The following is a 24,641-nucleotide window of genomic DNA, read 5'->3' as shown; positions in this document are numbered from 1 at the left end:
AGTGCAACAATCAGGGACAATTTGGGGCTTTCTGCAATGGAGAATACCATCTGTATCCAGAGAAAGAACTATGGAGTTTGAACAAAGACCAAGGACTATTACTTTAAATTTAGAAAAAAAAAAACTGATATCTTATTGTCTGATTTTGCTCTCTCCTATACTTTATGTTTTTCCTTAAGGATATGATTTCTCTCTCATCACACTCAATTTGAATCAATGTGTACCATGGAAACAATGTAAAGACTGACAAATTGCCTTCTGTGGAGGGTGGGGGGAGGGAAGTAAGATTAGGGGAAAAATAGTAAAACTCAAAATAAATAAAATCTTTTTAAAAAAAAGAAAAAAGAAATACTAGTCATAAAATTTGTTTCCCAATTTACTACATTTCTTTTGATCTTGGCTACAGTGGTTTTGTCTGTGCAAAAGCTTTTTAATTTAATGTTTATTTTTAATGGTTATCTCCATCTCTTCCTTAGGTATGACCTGCTTCCCCCTTCCATAGATTTGACAGGTAAACAAGCTATTCCTTGATCTTCTAGTTTGCTTATGATACTGTTTTTTATGTCTAAATCCTGTATTCATTTTGATCTTCTCTTGGTATAGGGTGTTAGGTGTTGGTCTAATCCAAGTTTCTGCCATACTAACTTTCAATTTTCCCAACAGTTTTTATTGAAAAGAGAATTTTTATCCCAATAGCTGGACTCTTTGGGTTTATCAAACAGTAGATTATTACAATCAATTCCTGCTATTGCACCTAGTCTATTCCACTGATCCACTGCTGTATTTATTAGCCAATACCAGACAGTTTTGATGACTGATGCTTTATAATATAATTTTAGATCTGGTAAGCCACCTTCTTTTGCACTTTTTTTTCATTAAATCCCTGGAGATTCTTGACTTTTTATTTCTCCATATGAATTTACTTATAATTTTTTTCTCACTCATTAAAGTAAATTTTTGGAAGTTGATTGGTAGGGCACTACACAAGTAGTTTAATTTTGGTAGAATTGTCATTTTTATTATATTTACTTGGCTTATGTAGTAGTATATATATATATGTATGTATGTATGCTTGGCCTTGATTAGTTGATCTTTGCCCAGTTATGTAAATTTGATTTTATTTGTGTGAGAAGTGTTTTGTAATTGTTTTCAAAAACTTTCTCAGCCTGCTTTCACAGACTCCCAGGTATTTTATATTGTCTGGTTATTCTGAATGGGATTTCTCTTTCTAGCTCTTTCTGTTGCATCTTGCTAGTTGTATATAGAAATGTTGAGGATTTATAAGAGTTTATTTTATATACTGTGACCTTGCTAAAGTTGCTAATTATTTATAGTAGTTTTTTAGATGATTTTTTGGGATTCTCTAGGTATGCCATCATGTCATCTGCAAAGAGTGAGAGTTTTGTCTCTTCCCTATTCTAATTCCTTCAATTTTTTTTTTCTTCTCTCAAGAGCTGAAGCTAACATTTCTAATACAATATTGAATATAGTGGTGATAATGGGCATCCTTGTTTCACCCCTGATCTTTTTTTTTTGTAAGGTAAACAGGGTTAAGTGGCTTGCCCAAGGCCACACAGCTAGGGAAGGAAGGAAATTATTAAGTGTCTGAGACCGGATTTGAACCCAGGTACTCCTGACTCCAGGGCTGGTGCTTTATCCACTACACCACCTAGCTGCCCCTTTCACCCCTGATCTTAATGGGAATGCCTCTAGCCTGTCCCCATTGCATATAATGCTTTTTGATGGTTTCAGATAGATACTGTTTATTATTCTAAGGAACAATCCATTTATTCCTATACTTTCTAGTATTTTTAGTAGGAATGTAAATTGGGAAACAAATTTTATGACTAGTATTTCTTTTTTCTTTTTTTTAAAAAGATTTTATTTATTTTGAGTTTTACTATTTTTCCCCTAATCTTACTTCCCTCCCCCCACCCTCCATAGAAGGCAATTTGTCAGTCTTTACATTGTTTCCATGGTATACATTGATTCAAATTGAGTGTGATGAGAGAGAAATCATATCCTTAAGGAAAAACATAAATGTTGATATAATCATATGATTTCTGATAGGTTTGTTATTGATTATAATTAATTATACTAACAGTTTTCCTAATATTGAACCAACCTTGCATTCCTGGGATAAATCCTACTTGGCCATAATGTATTATCCTAGTGATATCTTGTAGTCATTTTGCTAAAATTTTATTTAAGATTTTTGCATCTATATTCATCAGGGAGATAGGTCTATAATTTTCGTTGTTTTAACTCTTCCTTGGTATCAGCACCATATTGGTGTCATAGAAAGAGTTAGGCAGAGTTCCGTCTTCACCTATTTTTCCAAAGAGTTTATACAGAATTGGAACCAGTTGTTCCTTAAATGTTTGATATAATTCACTTGTGAATCCATTTGACCCTGGAGATTTTTTCTTAGGGAGTTCAATAATAGCTTATTGAATTTCTTTTTCTTAGATAAGGTTGTTTAGGCATTTGATTTCCTCTTCATTTAACCTGGGCAACTTATATTTTTTGTAAATATTCATCCATTTCATTTGGATTATCAAATTTATTGACATAGATTTGGACAAAATAATTCCAAATTATTACTTTAATTTCCTCCTCATTGGTGGTGAATTCACCTTTTTCATTTATGATAATAGCAATTGTTTTCTTTTTCTTTTTAAATCAAATTGACCAGAGGTTTATCAATTTTATTGGTTTTTTCTTAAAATCAGCTCTTGGTTTCATTTTTAAATAGTTTTCTTGCTTTCAATTTTATTAATTTCTCCTTTAATTTCTAGAATTTCTAATTTGCTATTTTAACTGGGGTTTTAAGTTTGTTCTATCTCTTATTTTTTAGCTGCGTAATTAGTTCATTGATTTCCTCTTTCTCTAATTTATTCATATAAATGTTTAATGATATAATATATCCCCTGACAGCCACCTTGATTTTATCCCATAGGTTTTGGTATGTTGTTTCATTATTGTCATTATCTAGGATAAAATAATTAATTCTTTCTATAATTTGTTGTTTGATCCATTCATTCTTTTTTTTTTTTTCCAGGGTTTTTTTTTTTTTGCAAGGCAAACAGGGTTAAGTGGCTTGCCCAAGGCCACACAGCTAGGTAATTGTTAAGTGTCTGAGACCAGATTTGAACCCAGATACTCCTGACTCCAGGGCCTGTGTTTTATCCACTATGCCACCTAGCCACCCCCTGATCCACTCATTCTTTAAAATGAGGTTTAGTTTCCAATTAATTCTGGGTTTATATCTCTCTGGCCCACTATTGCATGTGGTTTTTTATTGCATTATGATCTGAGAAAGATGTATTCAGTATTTCTGCCTTTCTGCAATTGATCATTAGGTTTTATGCCCTACAACATGGTCAATTTTTGTGTTAGTGCCACATACTGAAGAAAAGAAAGTATATTCCTTTCTATCCCTATTCAGTTTCCTCCATAAGTCTATCATATCTAGGTTGTCTAACAATCTATTTACCTCCTTAACTTCCTTCTTGTTTATTTTATGGTTATATTTATCTAAATGAGAGTAGGAGGTTGAGGTCTCCCACTAGTGGAGTTTTGTTGTCTACGTCTTCCTATAACTCCTTCAACTTCTACTGTAAGAATCTGGATGCTATTGGGATCATACATATTTAGCATTGAAATTACTTTATTGTCTATGGTACCTTTTATGGGGATATAGTTTCCTTCCTTATCTCTTTTAATGAGATGTTTTTGCAGCTGCTTTGTCTGAGATAAGGATTGCTACCCCTAGTTTTTTCCACTTCAGCTAAGCAAAATATATTTTGCTCCAACGTTTTACCTTTACTCTATATGTATCCCTCTTGTAAGCAGCATATTGTAGGATTCTGGTTTTTAATCCACTCTGCTATTCACTTGCATTTTAAGGGAGAGTTTATCCCATTCACATTCAAAGTTATAATAACTATTGCCCTCCATGTTATTTTCCCTGTTTGTATTTTTCCCCTTTTCCCCCTTTATCCATATTCCCTGGTATTTTGTTTCTGTATATCACTGCCTTCAGTGTGTTTGCCCCCCTCCAACCCCCCTCAGCTTCCCCCCCCCTTTCCCTCTTCTTCCTTCCCTTCCTTCTCTTGGATCCCCTTTTCCCCTCCCCCTTTTAACACTTTAAAGGTAAAATAAGTTTCTTAACTGAGTGTATGTATGTTAATTTTAAGCCAATCAGATAAGAGTAAGATTCAGGCAGTTCTCACCTCCTTCCTTCTTCCCCTCTATTGCAGTTTCTTTGTACCTCTTAATGTAATGAGATTTACCCCATTCAGTCTCCTCCTTCCTCCCATCTCTTTACTTTTCTCCTTTTTAAGGAGGTATTGTTTTTAAATCATTCTATCTGAGTCACAGAATAGTCATGAGTGTCCATCACTTCTGGTGCAGTATATTCTCTCTACTAGAATTACAATTATTGAGAATTATTAGTCTTTCTCCCAGATATGGATATAGCCAGTTTTATCTTATTGGATAACAGTTTCTCAAATAAGTCATGAGTGTCCATCTCTTCTGACTAATTAAATTCTCTCTAATAGTCACAATTCTCTAGAGTTATTAAAGTCTTTCTCCCAGGTAGGGATATAGCCAGTTTCATTTTATTTGATAAGTCCCCCCCCCCCCCTTTTTTTATTTTACCTTTTCATTTATCTCTTGATTCTCCTGTTTGAAGTCCAAATTTTCTATTAAGCTCTGGTCTTTTCATCAGGAAAAACTGGAAGTCTCCTATTTCATTGCCCCTAGAAGAGAAGGTTCAGTTTTGCCAGATAATGGATTCTTGGCTGCATTCTAAGTTTCCTTGCTTTTTTGGAATATTGAATTCCAGGCCCTTTGATCCCTTAATGTGCTATTGCCAGGTTCTGTGTAATTCTTACTGTGGCTTCTTGGTATCTAAATTGTTTCTTTCTGGATGCTTGCTTTTCTTTTATCTGATAGTTCTGAAATTTGGCAACAATATTCCTTGTTGTTTTTATTTTGGGATCCCTTTGGGGGATTGATGTATTCTTTCAATAACTATTTTGCTCTCTGGTTCCATGATATCAGGGCAGTTTTTCATCACTAAATCCTGTAATATTGAGTTCAGGCTCCCCCCCAACCTAATGTTTTCAGGAAGACCAATAATTTTTAGGTTATCTCTTCTTGATCTATTCTCGAGGTCAGTGGTTTTGCTGATGAGGTATTTTACATTTTATTCTATTTTTTCCATTTTTTTGGTTTTAACAGATTCTTGTTGTCTCATGAAGTCATTGGCTATATTTTCTTTTTGCATTTGTCCAATTGTACTTTCCAAGGATTTGTTTTCTTATTGCAAGGTGTTTATCATATTTTCTTGGGTTTCTTTTCCCAAATTTTCCAATTGATTTTTAAACTCCTTCCTGATTTCTTCAAGGAAGTCTTTCTTTGGTGGAGACCAAATCATATTCTCCTCAGAGGTTCTACATCTCTCTGAGTTAGGGTCTTTTCCTTCTAGGAATTTTTCTATGGTCCCCCCTGTCCACTGGCCTCTCTTCATTTTCCTAAGATCTTTGGTTCACAGAGATTTGCTGTTGGAATCCCTAGAGGCTTTACTCACTGGGTTTAGTAACTCCACGTTGGTTGGCCAGTAGGGAGTGCTAGCTTTGCTCACTAAGTATAATATTTCCTCCCCGCCAGTAGGGGGTGCTAGGGGCTGGAACCTACCCTCCAGCCCTTCTTGGTACATCCTAGACCATCAGTCCCACTGCCACATCTCCACTCTTTAGTTGTTTCTCAAGTGGTTCCCACAGCAAAAGCCTCCGGGGCTGATCCTGGGTTAGTCTGGCTCTCACCCTGCCCCCACTGGCTGTCTGCTCTTTGTGCCAGTGTCACCTGTGATCCCTAAAGACAGACCTTGAGGTAGGTGTTCCTCTCCTAGCTTCTCTTTCCAGGTTTTGTTGATCAGATTTTCATTAAGAGGTTTGTTTCATATTATATATATGAGGGAATATTAGGAGATCTTAGCATAGGGCCTGGATTCTCTCCGCCACTTGGCTGGAAGCCCTTTCTAGGATTTGTGATATGCTCTCTAGTTTTCTTTCTTTTCTCCTGTGTAATCTCTCTTTTAGTTTATATCCACTAACAGTGGTGTCCATTAAAGTTCCATTCTGGGCTCTCTCTCTCGATCTTATCAGTTTTCATAAGCTAAAGTCATATCCCTGTAAACAATTTCCGTATCTATCCATCTAGTGGGCCTCTCTCTTGAGTCACTAATAGCTTTTTGGCTATCTCCCAGACATCTCAAACTGAGCATGTCTCAAACTGAACAGGTTATCTATTCACTAAAACTGTAGCCTCTTCCAAACTTTATAACTATACTGGCACTCAAGATTGCAACCTTTGTGTCATCTTTGGCTCCTTACACTCACCCACCATATTCAATCTGCAGCTAGGTCTTACCATTTCAATCTTCATTTCATCTTTTATAGATGTCTCCTCACCACTCAGTCACCATAGTTGCAGGTCCTCATGATCTAAAGTCTGGATATTGTAACAGCCTTATAATTGCTCTTTCTGCCTCAAATCTCCCATTGAACGAGTTGGTCCTCTGCCAGTTATTTTCCTGAATGGGTCTGATCACGACATAGCTCTAACTCATTAATCTGCTTGGTTTTGGGGCCCTGTCACCATTTAGCTTTGTCCACCTTTCTTGTCTTTTTATACTTTATTTTCCTCCACAGACTTGGATCCAACTGCTCATTTTTTTGTACATATTCCATCTTCCAAATTACTGTCTTGTCACTCTGCAATGCTCCTCTTCTTCCTCCTACCACCTAGCTTCCCTTTCTTGCCCCTTCCCCTTCCATTTGCACTTTGTATACACACACATTTGTGTGTATTGTTTATATAATTACTTCTGTTGTCTCTGTCCTCTCCCATTAGAAAGTGATGTGAGTATAATTGTTCTATATGGGGGGGGGGTCTTTCTCTGTATCCTCAATGCTTAGTGAAGTGTCTAGTTAGAACTTTAATTTTTTTTAGGTTTTTGCAAGGCAAATGGGGTTAAGTGGCTTGCCCAAAGTCACACAGCTAGGTAATTATTAAATGTCTGAGGTTGGATTTGAACTCTGGTACTCCTGATTCCAGGGCTGGTGCTTTATCTACTGCATCACTTAGCCACCACCTAGTTAGAGCTTAATAAAAGCATGCCACTGTTTTTAAGAGCCACAGTAGTAAATTGCTGAAAATTTCTTTGGTATGACAACATTAACATCTGAAGAAAAATTAAAATTCTCATGTAGTCAAAGGCAACACATAATTTTGATTATTTTATTTATCTTCAAAAATTTCTGCCATGAGACAGGAATGCATGATAGAAATGGCTCAAACATCTTCACATGAAACACTCTGATTCAGATTTCATTCACAAGTTTTCTAAAAAACATCTACAGTTTCATAATCCCACCCATTTTCATCCATTATCACAGATTTTATTATCCAATAAACAGTAGTTGCCAGCAATTGAAAGTTGTAAGGCTTTCTGCATATTAGTAGTGTTTTCTGAACTACCACACAAGAATATCACAATGATAATTTTCATCATACATGGCAACCCCACAAGGTGACAGATGCTTCCACATGAATCTCCCCATTTACTATGAGACCTCTGCATCCCACAAGCTTTATGATATGCTTTTTCCTTTTCTCCATACTACTCACCCATCTTATGGTATGTTCCTTGTAGGGAATTAAATCACATGCTGATCTGATGGTTTTTAATCATCATTACTAATTGGCAAATGTCTGAGTCCAATACTGGTGCTCTCTGATAACTATGTACAGAACATATTTAAAAAACCTATGGGTTGCTTGGACTCTCTCTCCCTTTGAAGAGAACTAGTTTGAGGTTTTCTTGAACAGATGTAAACAAAAGGAGATACACATATACACACACAAACATATGTATATCTGTTGATACAGAGTATTTCAATGTGTTTACCTACAGACATATAGATCTATGCAAATACACAGAATAAGTGCCTGTGTTCACACTCATACACACTGTCACATACAGCACGTGTGCATGTATGTTGTAAATGTCCTTTTGGAGGCCACTGGAGTTTTTGTATTACCAAATGATGACTAAATACCTGATCTGCAGCATTACTCCTGAGAAGATACTAGAAGGGAATGACAGTTTTGATGCACTTTGGAATGGCACAATCACGTAAACGCTTGAACACTTAAGACTTTTTAAGTCATCCAAAGTTTTTAAACATGATCCTACTGAAAAATATCTGAACAATGCAGCAAGTAAAAAACAACAACAAAGATTTTATATAATCAAAGTATAAACAAATACATAGGAAATGCATACTTGTCAGTAAATTTTTTAAAAGGAAACATGTATGTAGGGAAAACATAGGTGGCATGACAAAACTTAAAAAAAAAACAAAAATTTTCAAATGCATAACAATAAATGCCATGATGACCCATAAATGGCCAAGAAGCTTTTCACATCTCTGAACAGAAGAAAAACACCATTTATGCCAAATCTTAAAACCGGTCCTATACCAAAATCATAACTGTTAATAAGGCCAGTAAGAATTTACAATTTATTGATGCTCAGTTTCACGCTAAGAAGTTACAATTGTTAAAAAAAAAAAGGAAAAAAAAGAATCTCAAGCACCAATTCCATAATTTAAAATTTACTGCATACTTTTCCTAGCTAAGTTTAGCTAGGGCACTATCAAAGTTTAGTTTTAGGTACAAAGTTTTTCCCATTCATAGGAATACTATGTCTGGAAAACTGTTTAAGTCAATAGAAGAAGCCATTGTTTTTGATAACCATTGACTTTGATCATTATGTAGATAAATCCAATTTATTAAATTTATTTAGACTATATTTTATATTTAAGTAGATAGATGCAGGGAATAACATGTCTATTCCTTGCTTTAATTTTTCTTAGAAAAAAAAAATCAGAATACAAATATATCTGGAATCTACTGGTAGTGTAAGAAAAATTGCATATTTGTAATCAAGAAGGCAGTGCTACTTGCACATGGCATTACTGTAATCACCCCCAATTTCTAGTTCCCTTATTCTTCCACATAATGGAATGGGATTGGAGGAAAGGATGGCTCAATGAAGAGCTCACTTTCTGTTTTTTTCTTGCTACACTTAAGAAACAACAGCACATTACATATACATATATACACATGTATATGTGTGTATATATATATATATATATATATATATATATATATATATGTATATGTATATAAAATGTATGGATACATTTAACAGTGCTTTTGTTTTTTTCTGGAAGTTCCTGCAGAAAACACTTTCAGATAACGTGATTTATTTCAGATCATAATAATTGCCATTTTCCCCCCAGTATTTACACTGTGCCACTTCCACACATAGCAATCTTTGAAACAATGAGTATTCCAGTCTATTCCTCCTGCCAACTTTGGCCAGTTCTCAACAAACACCAAACTGAAGGTCAGCTCCATTCGGGAGATAAAAGGTAAGACTACTGAAGAAAGCAGACCACATGAAAATCAACATTTGGAGTGATGTAATTCTCCAATACTCCCCTTTCTGTCAGCTCAACTTTCTCCTTGTTGCAAAACATTTATCAGATGGGAAAAAGAAATCATCTGAAGCTGAGGCATTAGGAAGCCGGTGAGTCCTGCCGGTCCTCCGGAATAGGTGACTGCCTCTGCTCTTCCCTGGGGTCCCTAGAAGGCTCCTCGTGAGCAGGCTCGCCCAGGCCCTCGCTGCTCCCCTCACTCTGCTCCTCACTCTGCTCCTGTTCCAGGTCATTCTCAAGGGGGGTTGAGGAATCACTCATTCTTTCATTTTCAGCAGCATCACTGAAGGGCTGGGAGCAGGGGGGTGGCGTGGGAGTATTTGGTTGTAGGGAATTTTCATTGGTAGAAGTAGGCACTTTGGTTAGAGCACTATCAACAAAAGTTTCATTCTGAGGCAAAGCTAGCTTCTCCACGACTCTCCACTGAATGATACTCATGTCTTTTCCACCAGTTGAAATTAAGTGGCTGTCATTATGAGTGAAGCTGACATTGGTCACATGGCTGCTGTGACCACTGTACTTGTGACTTGGCGCCTAGGGGAAATAAGACAGACAGAAAAATTAAACCAGTGTTTTATATGTCTGCTTACCAGGACAATGATTGGCTAAGGGAAGGAATCTAGCTTATGTAAAATATTAACTCCCATCACAATAACCACTTATCAGATCTGAGAGAGAAACAAAGCTAATGAGACATCAAATCTTGATTCTAATCACTGAGTAGGATGGGAGAAAAGTTGGAGGGAATGATGGTAATGTCCATTATTTCAGTCCCCCCCCCCCCAAAAAAAAATGGCTTGGGACAATTTTATTGGAATAATGAATTATAAGCTCCCAAAGGCAGTAATAAGATTTATGATTATATATGACAAAGAATGATATGCTCCTCAGTCTTTTAAGAATTTTCTAATGACTGAATTCTTAAGAAACCTGAGAGTTTAAAATAACCAAAATAAATCAAGCCAAACCCCAAAACCTGATAAATCCCTTACTGCTAGGAGGTTTCTACCAATACCTAAAAAGAGTAAGTTCCAGATGCTTCTTTTGTTACCTACTTTTTGAGGATGCCACTATTCTTCAGGCAGCAAGAATATGAGGAAGGATAAAAGAAAAGAACAAGAGGCATCCTTTTGTGGCTGTCCAAAGGAAAAGCCAGGCAAAGCTGGTATTTCCTTCAGTATTCTAGTGGAATGGAGAATGATCAGGAACTAGGTTCCCAAGTGGCCTTTTCATTACTAGAAATGTATTTTAAAAGATGTAATCCCCACCCCATTACAAGTAAAGACAATTTTCAACAATCATTTTTTATAAGATTTGAGTTCTAAATTTCCCCTCCTTCCTGCCTTTTCTCCCCCCCTCCCTGGTAAAAAGGCAAGCCAATTTAATCTAGGTTATACAACATATGAAATCATGCAAAACATACAGCAATAAACTCTTGAACAAAGAGCCAACTGCCTCCTCTAAGATGGGCTTACATAGAAGTTGAACTTACTTTTGGTTTGGAACAGGGATACTGGAAAAGATGGACCTTGCAAAAGTCATCAGCCACTGCTATCACTTTTCTGTTGTGGGATCTCACTAGAGCATTGATATCTGTTCCATCCGATCCCTCTGGCCAGACTCCTTATAACATGGAAACAGTGTAAACAATATACTGTAAATATTATTTTATATATATAGTGAATATTAAACAGTAAATATTATTTTGTGACATGCTCTAAGGCTTCAAGATTCTGTGACTGTTCATGTAATTATTCCACTCACTAAGGCATACTGTAGCTCTCCACAACCTGGGTCTCTGGGGAACTTTGTGGCTAAAAAAATGTATCCTGCCATAGCCAAAAGTGAATTCTGAATGTATCCAACCTTGGCCTCAGGCCACAGGGTAAGAGCTGGCCTCTAAATCTTTCCTGCTTTGTAGCATCTACTAGAACCTAGGCTCACTGGCATAGAATTAGAGAATTCAAGGTGACCTTTCTGACACTAGAGAAGGGTTTTACTGGAGGATAATATAAATATAACATATTTTTTTATTTTGACATTCAATATAAAATGAGAATTAAGGAAATCCCAAAGTCTAAACATCCAAGTGATAAGGAGATTTCTAAAGAATAGAAATTGGTGGACAAATGTTAAATTATATTAAAAAAGAATGATCAGATACTATTTATTTTTTGGAGGGGAAGGGAGACTCAGCTAGTGAGTCTGCCTGGTATTTCTGAATTTGGAGATAAAAGTTTCAAATCATAGTTCTGCCACTTGTTAATCATGTGACTTTGGATAAGTTCCTTAATTCAAGAAAATATGTATTTACTAATCACTGCCACAGGGATTTGTGTTGTATGAGGGTGATATGAAGAAAAAAATGAAACAATCTCTGCTCTCAAATTGTTTTCCCAGGACAAACAACATATATACAGGCAAGAAAAAAGGAAATCCATACAAAATAAATACAAAGTAATTTCAGGGTTAGAGGAGAAATTGGAAAAGATCTTTGCTTATTTAGAAGGTGGAACAAGTGAACCTTGAAGGAACCTAATGTTTCTAAAAGGTGATGGAAAGACGTGAGAGCATAAATATCAGTTAATGCAAAAGCATAAATAGAAGACAAAATATTGTGAAGTAGAACATCAAATAGGTCCAGGATGACTAGAATATAGAATGTATAAGGGAAGCAATATACAATCTGTCTGGAATGAGAAGTTGGAATCAGATTGTGAAGGGCCAAAGAGAGGACAGGTGTACTCTGTCCTTGAACCCATAGGGAATCACTGAAGCTTCTTTAACAGGGGAACAGTATTTTAGCATTATTCATTTGGTAGCCATATGAAAAATAAATGAGAGAGAGACAGACAGACAGAGACACTGGATATAAGGAGATGATTTAGGAAGTTGTTTCAATAATGGCAAAAAGGCTCTGAATTAGGGTTGTGATCATCAGAATAAAAGTATTGGGGAGGTAGAAGACAAAACTCAGCCAATGATTAGACGAAGGGTGGTAGTGAGAATGAGGGGTTAAGGATAACTGACCTGAAGAATGGTGGTACCTTTAAAAGAGGGGAAATTAGGTAGGTGGGTGAGGATAACACAGGTTTTGGATCTATTTTTTTTTTCTGGTGGGCAACTGGCAACATGGACTTAAAAAAAAATATATATATATATATATATAGTACTGGAAGTCATCTGCACAGAAATAACTGAAATCCTGAAAGCTAATGATCTATGATAAGTGAGAGAGAGAGTTGTTAAGGACAACTTCTAGGTTGTGAATCAAGGTAACTTGAAGAATGGTACAGCTCTGGAAGAAAGAGGAAAGTTAGCGGGGGAAAGCAGAGATGGAAGGAGTCAGGAGAGTGAATGAGTGAATGACTAAATGGGATAAGCTCCTAGAGGAGACAGGATACAGGATTAAGAATAGAAATATTGGCTTTTGAAGGGGAAAAAGGAGTTTTTCATCAGAGACAGGATTATAAGAATGAATAAGTAAAGATGCTGAAGGGGCTTGAGGATTAGTCTTGGGAATAAGAGGGAGTGTGGAGGGGGTGGTATGGGAAGGATAGACTGAGGAAGTTTAAAACAGGTACTATAGGGAGTCTGAAAGTCACTCATGGAAGAGTGAATATGTTGATCTGCAGAAGTGAGGGCCCAGTCTGTATCACAGAATCAGAACTCAAGAGCTTCAAGAGACCACAGAGACTACTGCATAATATAAGCAAGGACAACAAACACAAGTAGGTGGTGGGAAGAATTCAACATTGGAGTAGGTAGCTGAAGGATAGAGAATAGGGTTTGGAGATGTAAAGCACAGGGAAAGATGGAAGGGAAAGAGATTATATATAATCATATAGGAATTTCACTTATTGACTGTGGAGGTAGATCATGTGTGAGCATGCATGTATGCATGGTTGGGTGATGAGATCAAAGGTCTGATAATTCCTGAATACACCAGAGGTGGAATGAAAATGCAGATAGTGAGAACTGAGGAAGCTGATGAATGGAGAAGGGAATTTGAGAGGACAGCAATATGTAAACTGAAAAGTTCAAGCAAAAATAAGAGTATAAGATAAAGGAGATTAAGGAACAGGTATTGAATTCCCCAAGGAAGAAGAATGACCTATCATACTCTGGATAGTGTGATATGGGGATAAAACATAAATTTGAAGGCATGGACTTATTTATATTCTTATTATTTATATTCTCATTGTCTAGCACGATGCCTGGAATTTTTTTTGGGAGTGGGGGGTGGGTGGAGACTGAATCTGTGATATCACCAATGTAGGGAATTCTAGAAAGAAAAATGTCCTCTATTAAAGCAGATCAATAAATATTTTACAAATTATAGTCTTAGAGAACTGCTTAAGCATCAAGAGGTTGTGGCCTGTTTGGTGTCACATAACAAATATATAGTGGGGGTGGGTAGAAGAGACATTTGAGGCCAAATTTCTTTTAATCTCTATCTACCATACCAAGTTGTCAATTATTTTTTTTTTTAAAAATTGAACTTAAGACCACCCACATCTATATAGAGAAAAAGAGGATTAAAACATTTTAATGTCAGGAGTGGCTAGGTGGCACAGTGGATAGAGCACAGGCCCTGGAGTCGGGAGGGCCTGAGTTCAAATCCGGCCTCAGACACTTAATAATTACCTAGCTGTGTGGCCTTGGACAAGCCACTTAACCTCATTGCCTAGCAAAAACCTAAAAGAAAAAAAACCCCAAAAAACCATTTTAATGTCTTTTGTTTTTCACATTACCATAATTTCCCTCAGTATATCCTTCCTTTCCAGAGAACTATCCCATAAAAACATTTTTAAACATTTTTAAAAAATGAATAAAGGGAAAAATGTACACATCTGATAAATATATATATGTATATATATATATATACACACATATATGTGTGTGTGTGTACACACACACACACACACACACACAAATCTGAAAACGTGTCACACACAACACCTGGTGAACTCCTTCCTCTGTAGAAAGGTAAATGTCTTTGGAACCTTGCTTGTTTTTTAAAAATTTTGCAATATTCACTTGAATTTTTCTATTTACATTACAGGAGTTACTCTGTTCATAAAGACTTCTAAAATCTCTTCTTCCTCATCCTAAATTTTATGTCATCAAAGTTGAAAAGTCTACAGGTAAAATCATAAACAGTGACCAGTAGGTGGTGCTAACAAATTGCTTTTAAATCCTTAGTTTCTCTGAAATTCTGGTTAAGGTCAAAAAGAACATCTGAGATTTCTAAAAGAAATTATCAGCTCTATCAGCAACTCCCACTTAAAATTTTCTTAATTCAGCTATTGTGTTCTGAGCCTTTAGGAAGCTGAAGGTTGACATGAGCACCAGATCAGTAAAACTGCAGAGAATGTAGGAACTGAGTATAGAAATATATTGTTCAACATCTTTCCATTTTTTTTAGGGTTTTTTTTTTTTTTTGCAAGGCAAATGGGATTAAGTGGCTTGCCCAAGGCCACACAGCTAGGTAATTATTAAGTGTCTGAGGCCAGATTTGAACCCAGGTATTCCTGACTCCAAGGCCAGTGCTTTATCCACTATGCCACCTAGCTGCCCCATCTTTCCATTTTTAATTCCTTTGAAGAGACCTTTTGGTGCATGATGTGCAGGCTTTATGCAGAAAAGAAAAGCCCATCTTCTCTGAGTACTTAGAAGGATGGACACTGCACAAGAGTGGCTACTGGGCAGGATGCATTGGGTCACAAGAAGGGGATTGGGTCCCAGCAACTCTGCCCTGCCTGGGTCTGGCACTAGAGCGGCAGGCAATGCCAGTTGTTCAGTCCTCCCTTCTTTTTTTCTCAGTGGTTGCTGAGGGAATTTCAATTGAGTTACAAAGCCTGACACTATCCTTTCCTTTTTCTTTTCTCTTACCATATCTTTGGGAAGAAATATGGGGAAAAGGAAATGCTCTTGTAGAAGACCCTGATCTTTATATGGTTTGTTTGCATTTAATAATTACTTTGCTGCTTCAATAAATTTATCCATTAAGGGAAAAAAAGCAAATGAATGAAATATGTGAATGAAGGAGAGATTCCAAAGGCAGGAAATTGGGGCTCTGACCCGCAATAACAGGCTTTCCCATTTGGGCTCCTGGGGCTCTCACTGGAGTGAAGACCCAAATCTGTTCTGCTGTCCCCTGTCACTTCCCACACTTTGGTTTCCTTTGGGTTGCCACCTTTGACTTCACCAGAATGCTTCTTCACACTGCAAGATCACATTGGCCCTGGGACTCCTCTTTCATCAGAACCTTCTGCCCCTCAGGCTTCTCCTGCTGGTGGGTGGAGGGGAGAGGCTGGCCATAGTCTGTTGATGCTGAGGACCTGTCCTCTTCCTTTGGTAGGCTGTCTCCCCCCCCTCAAGGGTAAGCTCCCCAAGAGGCTTAGCAATGGGCTACTGACTGAAGGCTTATCTCTGGGAATTCTAATTAAATTAACATGATTATTCTGGAAACACTGGCCTGCCATTCCACTCCTCTCCTGTGACCTTGACTGGTCTTCCTTTCTCAGAACATAAGTTCTGCCTGCAACCCAAATTCCAAGGACAGTGCATCGTGGGCTACTACTTGGGGAGCAGGAAGAAGATCCTAGGGCAGTGCTGTCTGGTGACCAAATATTCCACCCCAACCCAGCAGCTCGACTCTACCACACTGCTCTGTAGAATGAATGTAAATAATGTAGAAGAAAGTGGAAAAAAGAAGCCCAGAGCAAAAGAGTGGTCCTCAGGGCCAGCAATACCAACCCAGGGAATGAATCTTTGAGTGAAGGTGGCCTCCAACCCTTGTCCTGGACCCTGGAGGAGGCTCAGAGAGGCCTTGATCCCAATGGCAGGAAGTCATTCTGAGAAGAGAGGGTAAGGTAGAGCCAGGCCTGGCTGAGTCCAGGAGGACCATGACTCCAGTGATGGGGACTCAACCTGCACATGGCCTGGTGGCTGCTGTTGCACATGGATGACTCATATGAACTTGTAATGCACTGAGAATGCAAGATCTTTTTCAGACAACTCAGGAGGCATTTAAGTGTACTGAGTTTAAGTATGAATGCAAGCATAATGTGAGAAATGAGAGGGTGTGGTGATTTCCACAGGACATGAAAAGATATTGCTAGGATCTTACAGGTATCCACCAGAACAAAGGTGAGAGCTTCTGTTCATTGATGAGGCTTAAGTCATTGGCCTACATGTAGAAATGTGGAGATAAAACATGGAGAAAGGTGATAAAAGAAATGACCCTGACCAATCACTGAACTGGAAGAGGTCCCCTAGTTGTGTGTGTGTGTGTGTGTGTGTGTGTGTGTGTGTGTGTGTGTGTGTGTGTACACACATCTGTGAGTGGTTGGTGAAGAGGTTGAGGGTCTGAAAATTCCAGGGGAAGGCCAACAACTGGTTGGAACTAGTCAAAAGGTGATATAGGGTCTCTGATTGTAAGAGTATGATTAAGAAGGAAGAGAAAATAACTAAGGAGATAAGAAGGGCTGAATGATGAAGGAAGCTAAGGATTATAAGAGGTAGAGTTTACAGAAGGCATCTTAAATATGGCGACTGTCTGTGTCAAGACAGGCAGAGGAAGGAGATCAAATATTGAGTTTGGGGAACAGTGAGTCAGTTTGGCTAGAATGTAGAGGGGTAAAGGGGTGCAATGTGAATTAAGGTTGGAAGGAAAGGCTTCATATGTTTCATTCCAGAAGCAAATGATAGCTTTCTTATTCTGTAGGAAGATAGTTTTGGCAGCTACATGGAGGATAGACTGAAAAGACTGGTAGTTTGGAAGCTGTTGAAAGAGTTAATTAGAGAAGAAATGAAAATCTGAACTAGAGCAGTGGCTGAATAGAAAAAAAGAATGTATATGAGATGACGTAGTAGAAGAACCAACAACAATCCATTGGATATCTCACATTATACTTACACTCACACTTACACTCAGTACACTTAAAATGCCTCCTGAGTTGTCTGAAAAAAGGTGATGCTAAATTTTCAAATGCTGAGGACTTAAGAATGAAGGTTGCCACCACAGAAATAGTAAAGTTTGGAAGAGAGAATGGGTTTAGGATTAAGACTTTGAGTTCTCAGAAAACAATAGGGTTAGATCTATACAGCTGAGAACCATCTAACTTAAGAGATAACAGCTCTAGGGTGGCTAGGTGGTACACTGGATAGAGCACCGGCCCTGGAATCAGGAGTCCCTGAGTTCAAATCCAGCCTCAAACACTTAATACTTACTTAGCTGTGTGACCTTGGGCAAATCACTTAACCTCATTGTCTTGACAAAAAAAAAAGTAGAACAAAAAACAAAAGAGATAATGGCTGAATCTATCTACCTAACAAGGTCACCAAAAAAGAGGAAACTTTTTGGGTGTGCTTGATTAGGAAATGGCACATGAATAATAATCCAAAAAAGAGACTGAGAAAGACCAGTCAAATAGGAAGGTATGATGAGAGTTAGGAGAAGGTCATGGGGCGGCTAGGTGGCGTAGTGGATAAAGCACCGGCCCTGGAGTCAGGAATACCTGGGTTCAAATCCGGTCTCAGACACTTAATAATTACCTAGCTGTGTGGCCTTGGGCAAGCCACTTAACCCCGTTTGCCCTAAAAAAAGGAGAAGGTCATGAAAATTCAGAGAAAAGAATTATGGAAGACTCCAATTAGACAAATCTATCTATACCTTCCCTATCTTATATCTTATGATGTCTATTTTTTGAACTCAAGTCTGGGACATAAGCCTTTGAAATTTTGTTACCCTAGGTTTGGCTTAATGTTTGAGCCTATCAAAATTAAAATCACAATCATTTTTGGATCTTGATTCTGGCACCCAAAATGTTATTCTTTCCTGTTTTGTATCATTTGCAAATTTCATAAATATCATGCCATGTTTTTATTCAAACCATTAAAAAAAATATGTCTAGAGCCAGAGAGAAAACTGAGGGATCAAGGGGGTTGTAGTGTGTACAAAGTAGAGTGTGAAAGGGGGAAGCAAAAGGGAGAGGTGGAAAGTCAACAGATAACTATCAGATCAGGAGATTTTGGAATTCTGAATATGAAGGTGGTGCATTTGTGGATGAAGGTAAGATCATGGATATGATCTTGGAGTGTGGCTGAGGTGGAGTGGAGGAGTTGGTTAGGAACTGAGTAGTTTAGGGTGTTTAAGGGAGGGTCAATATTATTAGGGAAAACAGTAAATGAACAGGGAACAAATACAACATTCTTTTAATTCTATTTCATCTACTTTCTAAACATTTCAGCTACCAATATTTTATATCAATTCTGATGGTATGAATGTACTCATCCTGATTTTTCATTCTATAAAATTTGGCTATGTGATATATATTTTTTCTTTATGCATGGTCTCATTACATAAGGTATAATGTTCTTACCAAAGACTTGGAAGCCTAATACACAAGTGTAAGTTGTCCAGTCAATGTCTTTACAATCAGAACGATTCCGGATTAGTTTGCAGCCACTTGGAATGTCCCCTTTAAAGTGAGAAACAGAAAATTTTGATTAAACTAGTACTTATAATTTATACACTCAACATTAAAATATATTTAAAAAGAAAAGTCAAGAAAGTGAAGGAAATATTTCCTTTTAACTGGTTTTACAGAATTGTCTATTACTTTCCATTGCAAATATTCTCTTTAACTTCATTTCCACCACCCAAATTACATACTTCCATCAATTATACTTTGCCCTTGCCCCAGAGGGAAATACTAAATCCTGAATTGCTCAGAATAGTTTTGTTGGTTCAAAGGTATATATAGGATGTAGTAATTTTTTGAGGTCAGCAAACATTTACTCTACAATTCTAATTTCATTTCATCTTAATTACTATCCCTAGAAGACAAATCCCATCCCACATTGTGTTTATGTTTGTAAATATACACTACACACACACACACACACACACACACACACACACATGTATATATGAAATAGAAATTGAATTCATACTTACAGTGTAGTATCTCATAGTCTCCTGAGTTGGACATTATGTATTTATTATCTGGGGACCAGTCTAGGTGTGTAATATAGCTGGAATGTCCCTAAAGAAAAATAGAACAGTTAACATAAAGCATTGTTAACTCTGGAATATTTTAAACACTAATGAATATTTCTCAATAAGTATTCTAGATGTTAGAATTTTTGCTAAAATACAAAACTGTCAAAGTGAAGTAGGCTTTTAGATATTTTTCCTATCTATATAACAATCCCAAAAGATTCATGGGGAGAAGTGATTCTGGGGCAAAGAAACAGTCTACAAGCCAATTAACTTGTTACAAAAGTGAGAATGAACCTACAGGCATAATTAAGAGAAGACATTGTGGAGAAGGAGCCCATTTCCTCAATTTTACCAATAAGTGCTGATCTAGTGTTACCAACAGGCAGTTAGGCCCAAAAGCCTCCAGGAGTGGCAGCACTTTCTCTACTCTCCTCTTTGGTTAGTCTGCAAATTCCTAGTACTGACTAACCAGATATAATTTGACTTGATGTAGATCTATTACCCTTCTGCTACCTGTTCTTTCATGTATAAATCTTTACCTTCCCTTTTGAAAGTCCAACACAGATTCTCTATTTGATCTTAGAGGTAAGAGTAAGCCATTGGAATTTAAGAAAATCACTCTGATTGCTGAATAGAGGATGCAAGGAGTGCAGAGAGATTTGTGGCAGGGAAAACAGGTGTGAGTTGATGAGGGCCTACACCAGGGTAAAGACAGTATGAGAGAGGAGGGCTCAAAAATGGCAGGTTAGCCACAAAGGTATAATTGAAAGGTCTTTACATTCAAATACAAAATCTGTGAGCAGATGAGCAACTGATAGGGCTCTTTAATTTCTAGTTTTTTAAAGAAATGTTTCTCCCCCTTCTAATGTGAATTTTGTTTTGCTTTCAACTATTCCCATCTTTGAATTATCATTTCTCTTAAAATCTCCACCATCTCCAGTTTCTTTCCTTGTTGAGCCTGATGTATTTATGTTTTTTTTTTGTTTTTTGTTTTTAGATTTTTGCAAGGCAAATGGGGTTAAGTGGCTTGCCCAAGGCCACACAGCTAGGTAATTATTAAGTGTCTGAGGCCGGATTTGAACCCAGGTACTCCTGACTCCAGGGCCAGTACTTTATCCACTGCGCCACCTAGCCACCCTGAGCCTGATGTATTTATGTGTGTACAGGCACATGTCCAAGTGTGGATGTGTTCAGCTATGTATGTTCAAATTTACTTTGTTCAATTAAGTTTACAATGAGATTCATCTGATGCTTGATCCACCCCCCCCCCACCTTCCTTCATTTTGTATACTCTTATTTTAGTGCACCACACTTGTGATAACTAAGTTGCCTCTCTTTTTTCTCCTATACTGTACCTTCTATTGTCATCTTTTCTTCTCATAAAACTCAGAACCAATTCATTCCAGGTCTTTGGTTTGTCCAATTTAACTTTCTCAATTCCCTTTGAAGACATTAAGGTTCTGAAGGGACACATTTCTTTTTCTATCAAAGTTAGCACTTCTAATCGATTAAACAAATTTACTTGTCTAGGTTTCTCTTAACTCTTTGGTCTACATTTCAAAATTTTTACTCCTCTTTGGTCTTTTTAAATTTTTGAGTTATTCTTAGTTATAAGCTTATTATCTTTTGCCTTCTGAAATATTATATTCCAAGATCCCTGCCAGGTAGTGTGTGATCCTGACCATGGTTCCTTGGTATTTGAATTCTTACTTTTTGGTTGATTATGGTAGTTTACCTTTGGCCTGGAAGCACTGGATTAGTTATGTCATTGCTGGGATTTTTTGGGTTTCTTTCAGGGGCTGATCAATGGTGTCTTTCTATTTTCATTCTGTTTTTTTGAATCAATAGTTTTGTCTAGTTTTCATCAATGAATTCTTAAAACAGTGTCCTCCAGGCTTTTAAAAACATGGTTTTAAATAATAATTATTTTAATAATTAATAACAATCAAGAATTTTAATAATAAAAATAATTTTCAAATTATTTCTCCCTAATTTCCAGATTACATATTTTTGATTGGAGACATTATATCTTTTTTTTCTTTTTTTTCCTTTCTCTCCGGTCGTTTGATCTGGTTGTTGTCTCATTGAGTCAATAATTTTTATTTAGTGTTTCCCATTTTTCAGGAATCTCTTAAATGAATATGGTTTACTACTTTTACTACTAAGACACTTATTCTTTTTCTAGATTCTTTATTTAAAAAAATTCTTGCTTCATCTAGTTCAAGTATTCATCTTAGTCTTTGAAGAAAAATCCATTTTTTCTCCTTTGAGTCTCTGCTTGCAGTTGTTGTAGAGATACTTGGACTTATTCACTAAATACTGGCATACTAGAAATAGGGAAGTATAAAAAGAAACAAACTTTTGAGCATAACTTACTACAACACAGTAACAGAGCACTTATCTAGTAGGCAGGAGGTTGACAATCTCAATCACCTGGAATATACTTATTTACTCAAAAGTAGGTGAAAAAGACTGAACAATGAAAAAACAGCTGTCATAAAGCCTATGTTTATAGCAGAAGAATCTATAGTTTTTAATTCTTTTCTAGGCTATATATAGCTGACTGATTAGAAGTTTGAAGGGGAAGCAAAGAAGAAGACTCAGAAAGTAGTGAAATGTGATGATGGATAGCAAGGGAATAAAAGAAAATCTATTTAAAAAACATCCAGGTTTGGCTCTATAAGATGGGGAAAATCCATCTGATCTATATATTTCAATAATAACCCTTGAAGAGAGCAAAGTATTATAATAACCATGTAGAATGAAGATACTAAATTATCTAGAAAATCTTAAATTATATTTGCTATAGACTGTTTACTTATGAAGGAATATATAAATCAACAAATATTTCTATAAAAGTGGTCCCTAGGGTTTTACTAGTTTGAAGAAAGATTTGAAATAATGGGTACAGGCTAATCTCTAAATTTAGAGATTATACTATTATTGTTCCCAAGTAGTGGAATGGAAAATGGATAAGAGTAAACTAAGACTGAGTATTATGTGAGTGGGAAGAAAACTAGCAAATGGCTCCCAAGTTTTGAGTCTGGATAGCTAGAAGGATGATGATGTATCAAAAAAGGTAAGTCAAGTTGGAAGGAGAGACAAGTTTTTTTTTTTTTTGGGGGGGTGATCTAAAAGAGAAAAGAGGAGGAAATGTAGGAGATAAAGAATTCAGTTTTGGACAGAATAAGTTTACAGTCCTGGAGAAACATCTAGATATAAAAATGTAATAGTTACTGAAAATTTTGGATAGGTGATAGGTGATAATTGACATTAGGGGAGTACATTAGACAGTCCAGAAAAAAACGTAAAAAAAGTGCTTAGGACAAAAGTTTAAGGGATACTGAAAATTAAGGGGTGAGAGGAAGAAGATGAATTAATGAAAGATATTGAAAATGGATGGCCAGTTAGGAAGATAATCATGAGAGAAGAGCTTAATGGAAATCAAATGAAGATTAGAGAGCAAGCACGTGTGTATGTGCATACAGATGGAAGTAGCAGTTACAAGGCAGCCAAGTGGAAAGATCCAGAAGACTGCAGCTTGTAAAAAGGCATAGGTGACCTTGGAGAGAGCCTTTTTTTTAGGAGAATAATGGAAGTTTCATAGTTATGACCTTAATGATAATTAATTTCACTGTTTTATGGATCCATAGTGGTCTTAAGTCAATAAAAATTTTATAAGTTGTTTTTGAATTAATTAAAAAAACCCCCCATAAAATTCATGCTTAAATCTTAAATTACATTTCCACTGGTAGATTCTGTCAAGAAGTGCGAAGATGATATGGTTTCCGAAAATGGGCATTAATAAGCTAAGCATAAGCAGATCTTGTAGACTTATGTTTAAATTAAAAAAGAGAATTCTGCATAAGTTATGATATACAAGGACAAACATTAAACAGAACTCCAAGTTTATTTTATCCATGCTCCTTTAAAAAAATAGAAAATTGAATATTTTCTTTAAAAACTATCAAACAGCTTTTTTGGATAGCAATAGTTGTAATAGGATTATTATTTACTCCTCAATGCCAAAATATTTTCTTTTATATACTGATAACCTTAGCTTAGATGAGAACCTAACCTTATTAGAAAATTCATTTAAACCTTAAGTGCTGAATGTATCTGAAGTTTTGGAGCAAGTACCAGGGATCCAAAGGCAAAGACAAGCTACTTCCTGTCTTTATGGAGCTTACATCTCCTTAGGGTTATTCAATACCCACAAAAATAAATATAGAAAACATAGTATTGCTTTTTTTTCTGGGGGGGGGCGGTGTTGCAAGGCAAGGGGGTTAACTGACTTGCCCAAGGTCACATAGCTAAATAATTATTAAGTGTCTGAAGGCTGGATTTGAACTCAGGTCCTCCTACTCCAGTGTCAGTACTTTATCCACTGCACCAGCTAGCTGCATTTGGGAAGGGATACTAGGGATTTGACAGTGGCATTTTTTTCAGCTTCCTTTCTCCCATTTTATTACTCTGAACATTAAAAATACAATCTAAAAGTTAAAATTTCCCACATACATTGTGGGATAGGTCATTAGTATATATGAATTGTGACTATGAAATTGGCACTATAGCATGAAAATGATTAATAGCCATTCTCTCATCTAATGCCAAAAAGAGTTATGGAAATATGTACAGCTAAAAATTAAAGTTTTCAAATCTCATATATATACAATTTCATTTTTAAAGTAAACATGGAAATAGATAAACAACTCAGGTAACTTCAGATATATCAATATGGATTGATATCTAAAGCTGTGCTAAGTATTCAACAATTATTTTCTGTAAAAGCAGTATTAAAAACATTTTTAGTAAAATTTGAACACTTTTTACCAATTATATGGACTACTTTTGCATTTAAAAAAATTCATATACTATGCAACTTACATTGCATTTTCCGTATCTGCTATATTTTCTTCCACTTTCTGAGACTACATAGAGGTAAATAAAGTTGTCATGGGATCCTACAGCAAGGAAGTTGCCATCTAAAATGAAAGGTGAAAAGATTTTCACAAAGTAAATATACTGCCAATTTCATTCACTCTTTATTT

At 36.5% G+C, this 24,641-nt stretch overlaps 1 protein-coding gene across 1 annotated transcript in view; it reads right to left on the bottom strand.

Moving 5' to 3' along the window:
• Nucleotides 1-8,626: 8,626 nt before the first annotated feature.
• LOC141513069 (echinoderm microtubule-associated protein-like 4) overlaps nucleotides 8,627-24,641 on the bottom strand; it is a 37,698-nt gene continuing 21,683 nt past the window's right edge. Inside the window, 5 exon segments of the mRNA XM_074222579.1 lie at nucleotides 8,627-10,112; nucleotides 11,071-11,201; nucleotides 18,968-19,066; nucleotides 19,546-19,633; nucleotides 24,478-24,575. Of these exon segments, the coding sequence (XP_074078680.1) occupies nucleotides 9,660-10,112; nucleotides 11,071-11,201; nucleotides 18,968-19,066; nucleotides 19,546-19,633; nucleotides 24,478-24,575 (869 nt within the window). The 3' untranslated portion in view covers nucleotides 8,627-9,659.

Source organism: Macrotis lagotis, chromosome 1, assembly GCF_037893015.1.
Source record: "Macrotis lagotis isolate mMagLag1 chromosome 1, bilby.v1.9.chrom.fasta, whole genome shotgun sequence".
In the NCBI taxonomy this organism is placed as follows: Eukaryota; Metazoa; Chordata; class Mammalia; order Peramelemorphia; family Peramelidae; genus Macrotis; species Macrotis lagotis.
The sequence above is the reverse complement of the archived record's forward strand: the minus strand, read 5'-3'. Positions and strand labels throughout refer to the sequence as shown.